Source organism: Pomacea canaliculata, linkage group LG6 (assembly GCF_003073045.1).
Source record: "Pomacea canaliculata isolate SZHN2017 linkage group LG6, ASM307304v1, whole genome shotgun sequence".
Lineage (NCBI taxonomy): Eukaryota > Metazoa > Mollusca > Gastropoda > Architaenioglossa > Ampullariidae > Pomacea > Pomacea canaliculata.
Genome location: NC_037595.1, coordinates 17,723,906 through 17,731,222, shown reverse-complemented (window position 1 = coordinate 17,731,222; position 7,317 = coordinate 17,723,906). Strand labels below are relative to the sequence as shown.

The 7,317-nt window shown below is 39.0% G+C and overlaps 1 protein-coding gene across 3 annotated transcripts; it reads right to left on the bottom strand.

Moving 5' to 3' along the window:
- On the bottom strand, positions 1-5,708 carry LOC112566130. 3 transcript variants are annotated; one of them, XM_025242101.1, is made up of 4 exons: positions 5,690-5,708; positions 5,006-5,125; positions 2,936-4,034; positions 1-2,536 (listed from the first exon to the last, which is right to left on the bottom strand). In XM_025242101.1, exons 3-4 carry the CDS (start codon positions 3,939-3,941, stop codon positions 2,433-2,435), a joined length of 1,110 nt encoding a protein of 369 aa, XP_025097886.1. In that variant the 5' UTR covers positions 3,942-4,034; positions 5,006-5,125; positions 5,690-5,708; the 3' UTR covers positions 1-2,432. The 3 variants fall into 3 exon arrangements, with proteins under 3 accessions (XP_025097886.1, XP_025097884.1, XP_025097885.1); XM_025242099.1 differs by lacking the exon at positions 1-2,536 and having other exon boundaries at positions 2,741-4,034; XM_025242100.1 differs by lacking the exon at positions 1-2,536 and having other exon boundaries at positions 2,741-4,034; positions 5,006-5,128; positions 5,690-5,705.
- Positions 5,709-7,317: the final 1,609 nt, after the last annotated feature.

Below are 7,317 nucleotides of genomic sequence, written 5' to 3'. Positions count from 1 at the left end.
TTATAAAAGTAAAAATAAATTGCAGATAGTGTCGTCGAATTTAATTTTTATTTGTTCCTTTTTATACAAACGTTACACAACTTCAACAACCAAATGCAGATAAGCATAACGAACTGATAGTATGATTTTGTGCGTGCATGTGTGTGTGTGTGTGTGTGTGTGCTGTTTCTTTGTTATTTTCAAAACAGATGTGTAATTTGTTTTATATTCTTTTTTGTGATGTGTTTATTTTCACACTCCCCACTAAAATCAACACAAATGTCTTATAATTTCTAAACAGTAAGTTGTCACCTGCCTAACGACCTACACGCTAAGATGCGCAGTGTGCAAATCCTAGTCCCTCGAAATCGTTCCCAGTGCTAATATGTGTCATTCAATCTCTCCTTCCCCGTTCCTACCCGGGTGCCTGGGTTATACTGACGTGTTCAGGCAGTGTTTATGAGGTCGCGACCTTCCCTGCGACACCGTCCCACTGCTCTACTCCCACACTTGTTACTCCGAGGTTATGATTGCAGTGTTCACTGGGTAACCTACCTATCCTGCCTGTGCGCGTCCGCTGGGCTCGTTAGTACAGTGAATACAGTTGTACACAGAAACTTATTAACATAGTGCCTACAAATCTTATCAACAAATGAAAAATTGTCTTCCTAAGTGTATAAAGTATTTGTTGAACATCATTTAATAATGCTGCCGGGTTATCAGTTTTGTAGAACGAGAGAAGAGATTACGGAGGCAGTTCTGTTTGAGTACTACACAAATTACTGTTGCCCGTTATTGTATTGAGTATTCAAATTGTTTATAAATTTTATAATTTTATAACCAAATAAAGATTTGTGAAATATAAACAGCAGATTTATCTTTTATCTAAACAGAGTAAAAAGCGTATTCTTAGCCATGTCACACATGTGCAAAAACTATTTGATCTCTGATCTGACCTTTGCCATCTCTTACACATAAAAATAACTGACTTAGTTTCATTTCTGTGTTATCTATACATTGCTAATGTCCTCAGTTACTTATAAGACAACCCATGTCAGTGAAGTATGTAAGCTAGTACAGTATGCCATGTAACTGTTTGCTGTTTTAATGTGATCACAATATGCGACAGGTGCCTCGGGCACCGCGAAATTTTTTGTCTGCAATTACTAGGTGCAACCCCTGATTTATTGTTACCATCAATCTTCTAAAATTAGTCACTCGTGTCGTTTGTTTGTATTTTGGTGGAGGGTATCGGGGTCCGTTTTCAGATATTTTTCTGAAGAGGGCATCAACACTAGTAAGCAGCACCTGCATCTCCGTGTGATTCTGAATTCAGTATGACGATTGTAGGTGTCAGTACATTTTTTTTCATGTCTCGTCTATTAAATTAAATTCGATTTCTCTTCCTTCCCTTACCGCCTAAAGAACTGATCACTTCATACAACTTAAGACATTTATGATTTTTATAATATTGGTGTGAGCTCTTATAGCGCAGTCTCCCAGTCAAAGCCAGGCTCTCCACGCAGCACAATACACGAGACAGTGGCTCTATAGAGTTAATAGGAATGCCAAGTCGTTCTTCTGGTGGATGTACAGTCAGGACTGGAGCAGACAAGAGCAATAAACAAACACGTCGATCAAACCAACAGGAGAAAATCCATAAGGTTAAGAAGCAGAAATTGCAATACAATGTTGAAGGGGATGGCTGTTTAGCACTGATACCAGCATTATCCCATGGTCGACCTGTACAAATTAAGAAACTGTGATCGCGTTAGCTAGAGAGGTCTATGTAAGGAAAGTGTAAGTTGGAAACATATGTACAACAAGCACAGCAAATTCGAAAAAAAAAAAAAAAAAAAAAGAAGAATGCAGTCCCTTCAAGCCTACTTGGCGAAAAGACACCATTCCCCATCATAAACACGCTTGCCACCTACTACATTTTCATGATTATGTTTTAACAAGATACCTATAATTTTACTAACCATGTGACTAGCAATAGTATAATATATTTTAGCTTTTGTGTGTACAAAACATCCAAAAACGGTGATAAAACAAATTAATTATTAAAACTATCTCATCTAAAAACAAAGCTTTAAAAGACGTAGATCACCGGTTTCCTAAAAATACTATTGACAATTTTTTCCAAGGTAAGTGGCTGTGTTCGTTATTTTGTGGATTAACGACGACGACGACGATGATGACGATGATGATGATGATGATGCCAGTGCTACCACTATACCACGCCAAACTCTTGTTGCACTAAAACGCCAGCAAAGGACGTTTCAAGATATCGCATCGAAACAGAGGAGGAAGGCAAATGTGTTCCTGCTGACAATGATACCTCCTGTCCTTGAATTAGTCTCTGAACTACGTGCACAGTACAGCTCATCCCACACTCCACCTTGCTGTCTGTGGTCAACGACTCAGCAACGTGAGTTTTATTTACTAAAATATCAAGATAAAGATTCCCTGACTCCTTTGTGTTCATCGCGCTGGCCATAAAGAAGTAGATTCCTGTGACAGGAGCGACGAGAATGCCGGTCGCATTGTTGTAGGCCTGAACAGAATTTATATGATATTGCAGTATTGACAAAAAAGATGAAAAAGACAAAGCAAAATTATTTATACTTTTTATTGTTATCATCATCTCAGGTTTTTTCGTTTTAATCTTCGTGACTAGCAGCAACAGTTTTCACACTATCATTACACTGGCCATAAATGCTTGAAATATTTAGACGTTTTAATTATAGAAAATTTCAAGACTTGAACTTGTTTATTTAATCTTACATATCCATCTTTAAAACCAATGGGAGTGCATTTTTCAAATGTTTTATTATTAGAAAGTGAACAGTTGTAACTTTATCTTTTATCATACATAAGTACAGTAAAAGAAATAGAAATACTAAGCTAGACAAAATCGCTGTAACAAATGTGAACGAGATAATCACTATCTCACCTTTAAAAGTCTTCAGTTCTGTTCTCAAGTCGTTAGCCACATCTTTCACTTTTTGGGTTTCCATTTTATTGCTCGATGATTCTTTCTTAATGATTTCAACATCATTCTGTAAAGTAGAGTTAGAAGCTTTCATTGTTTCAAACTCCTGGCGCATGCTGGCTATGTCTTTTTGAATATTTGAAATGTTTCTTGTACAATCATCCATATTTTTCTGACAAGCTGCAACATTTTGTTGTATCTTTAAGTCTTCATCTTTCAAAAAGGAAACATTGGTTTGATTCTGACTCTCCAAGTTTTGTGTGCATGCATCTAGTGCTGCCAGCGTGTCCTCAATGTCTGAAATGTCACGTGTTAGTTTTGTTATGTCTGACGTTTGTGACGTAGCAGGTTTATCGTCTGACATTTCTGTCATGGTTCCACTGCTGACGTCACTTGCCACAGGTAAGCTAGTCTCCAATGCAGTCAGTTGGTCATCACACACCTTACCTATGTAGGCTTCTACGGCCTGCAGGTCAATGGCAAAGTCGTTGAACTGGTGCAGTAGAGTCTTCACTTGTCGTCCTCTTCGGCTCTGCTGTTGATAATATTCAAAATCATCATTACTAAGTAACGTGGGCTGTCCATGAGTAAAGACTTGTGGTGTTACAATCATGGCGTGCTTCTGGCGAGCAGTGGTCATCTTATTTTGTATCTGTTTACCCAAATTATCGGCTTTTTCATTGACCGCCCTTTGACTCTTCTCCTCCGTCTGCGTCACTAGCGCCCTCATGGCGTCGGCCCGCCTGGTGATGACGTCAGTCACCGCCTGCCTCTGCCGTTGCAACATATCTTCCTCCTCCATCATCGTCACTAGCGCCACCTCCAGTACCTTGAGTTGGTTGGCACGTTTCTGCTCAAAGTCTGTATTGTAACTATTTTGAGAATGCCGCTTGTTACTACCGACTAACTGCTGTACATGATGACTGGAGGTAAATATGTCATGGCACGTCTGGCACTGGGTGCACATGTTGTGACCACAGTCAGTACAGCTGTACGTAGCTTCTTCATCTCGTTTGCATACCTCACATTTGAGTGTTTTCTACGTCAAGTAGAAATTGGACTGAAAACAAATTTTCAGGCACGATAACAAGGCAACTCGACTTAATAAATAGCTAAACGAATTTTACATTTATTTCAAAGCTGTCCTCAATATCAACAAATTGTATTTGCTTTGTATTTCGAAATAGCCAAAATCAAAATATTTAAAAAGTGTGTTTGATACACTATTACCTGCAAGGACAGAACTGTGGATGACACTCAATTATCCTGATTGTAATGCTCTAGATTCCATACCATTTAATGTCCGATTTCTAAACGATTTTCATTATCGCATCGGACATCTGTTGTTGCATTATCACATTACAATACTCAGTTACTTGAAACTCGCGTGTCTATCATGCCATTAGTCTTGCCTTCAATCTAAATGTTTGAAATCAATCTCTCTCTGCAAAAATCCTCCTTTATAGTAGTTACAGAAGCTTAATATTTTTTGTTCTCCTTAAGTTGTATGCCATGGCTACTACACATCCTTTTTCTACACGTTTGGTCTGGAATCTTTCAAAGCTGCTTCTCAATGACATAGGGTTTGGTAGGTTAAAAGACACGTGGTAGGCCGTTCATTCCACAGGTTAAGCCTATCTCAATATAGCATGGAGATTTAACAAATCTTATTTCCACGTCACTGAGTATTAATATGGTTATAACTGACTTTTACCAAGAAGGGCTAAAAGCTCCAGGCAACGATCACGCAGATGGTTTACAAACTAACTCATACCTTAGTGCACAATATACCGGAATAAAAGGTAAATTGTTCTTGCTGTCACAAAAAATATTGGTGATGGTTTTACCATCTGCAAAAATGAGAGACTGGATGACGTAAAATTTTGAACTTACAACTCAAGTATAGAAATATATATAGATATAAATTTGCATGTAATTAGTAAACTTTGTGGTAAATAATCTTTGTAAGCACATAGATAGATCTATAAAGTGGTTTTCGCATGCAATTATAGTTACGGGGTTATTTCTGACCTGAAACTGAGTGACTCCACCAGGTGGCACGGTGATCTCTGCTCTGCATGTTGGACAGGGAAAGGTCAATGATCTCGTTTGCCCCTCGTCATCATCACACACTTTTCTGTCTTCTAAAGCCTGCTGATATACGACTATATTATAGCTAAATACAAAGCAGAAATAGGAACATTTCTTTGTAAATAAGTAAATTGATCGAAAGACAATAAGCAAAACACCATAAACATTGTGCAACATTTACTTAACACTTTGTCATATGTTTGTACTCAACTAACCACGGATTAAAATCTACTCATAAGCTTCAGACAACAAGCAAAAGAAAGTCAGTGTAGCTGAGAAAGTTTTCGATAAAGTGTGTCGACCTTACATGGCGCATCATGTTTTAGCCTTAAGAAACCTCCCTGAACAACAGAATGTGTAATGAGGGCTTTTATAGCCGATTCGCACAAGGTATGTTCTAGAGTAAAAATCGAGTGATTGATGCTGTGTTAATTGTAGGGGCTAAAAATGTGGCAGTTATTTCTTAAAATACACATATCCGAAAAATAAAATACAAATTTACAGACGAAGAGAATTAAATGAAGAGAAAGAAGACACAAACGAAAATCTTCATAAATGTATACATAGCGAGTTGGTTTATTTGTGTGTGAAATAAGTTGTTTGACAGGATTAAATTATACTCACCAAGTGATGGGTCTCTAAATCTTTTAAGCAGGGGAGGCAAAATGTGTGAAAACATGGCAATATTTTGGGATTCCGTTCCATGTATGGCTCCAGACACACGCTGCACACAGACGCAGGGTCATCAGGTACACTGCATGTTGCCATCGCCCTTCTCCTCGACGTCGGTAGAGGTGTCAGAAAATTACGAAAACAATCCTTTCAAAATGTCAGTCAACGGCTGCTACTCCGTCGTGTTCCTAGTCCAACCACGTCACCACAACAATCTGTTTTCTTCTCCTGCACATGTGAGGGTCGCAACTGGCCGTCTGTAACCTAGTCACTAGTAACCGATTGAGCCTGTTTCAGAAGAAAAACACTTGTAAGGTATTTAGTTCCGTGACGTTGTATGAGAGACATAATACAATATGTGCTTTGTCATGTTACCAGGAAGGCTACTTTCTTTTTCACCCAAATACCTGGAAAACGAAAGTAGCATAAGTTTATAAAAATCGTTTTCCGTGCGCAGGCGACAGCCCGTTGTACATGTTGACGCTGTAGTGTCGAGTGAATTGATTCTTTTATCGATGTGTATGTGGAGAAGTCTGCGTGTATAGTTGCTCTCTTTCTCTTACACAAACTAAACTAAAATAAATGCATCTTTAAAAAAAAAATACCAACGGAAAAAGGGTCTCCCAGGCTCTCTGTTTTATTTTCCTCAAATTACACCATAACTTTGCTAAAATTTATTATCATTTCTAGAAAAAAAAACCTTTTTTTAAAATTGTCTAAAATAGGGTGTGAGCGTGCTGAGGAATAGCCTCCCTCTCCATTTTAAGCAAAGTGTAGCGGTCGCTTGTCGGGTGCAGTGTGTACTGCTAACATTGTTTATTTTCTTCCGCCCTGCATCCTCTTCCCTAGACACAAGCTGCGCGGTCCCCGCGAAAGGGAGAGGAGCGACCACGGAAAGGATGACGTAGTACACAAGTGTTTATGTATAAATAACGGGCAACGACAGTGCCTGCATCCTGTTCACCGCATCACGAGGGGTCACTCCTTTCCTTTGTAAATTTCGAGTATCGGTAAAGTGTTGATCCGCAGTCTTATCTCGAAATGCTCTTTCCCGTTAGCTCCCTATTTTGAGAGTGGAAAAAGCACCACTCTACCGTGTAGGTGTTATGGTCCGCTGACAAGCAAGTCACATACTTCAAAGTGCCACCTATTTGGTCTACTATGTTTACACCCACTCTGTCCCACATCCCTGTTTCAAAGATAGCAACACATGGTGATGTGGATAGACGTGTGCGGAAGATAACGATGTGATCATAAATGTGTAATATATGTTCGTGATACGACCGCATTCACAACCCTTTAGCGAAAGTGTGTAATCATTCATTTACGACACTACCCTAGTTGAGAACAACTCCGCACCACAGTGATGTGCCAGGTAGGCAACGAGGGGAGGTAAAAAGTCTGAGAACATTGTAATGATTTTAGATTGCTCCCCTTGCACAGCTACAGATACACGCTGTAAACAACCGTGGCATCATCAAGTACACTGCACGTCGCCCTCGCATTTTACTTCGTATCGTCGTTGATGGGGCTAAGTTAGTAAAAATTAAACACAACAGTATTTTCAAACTTGAGTTGGA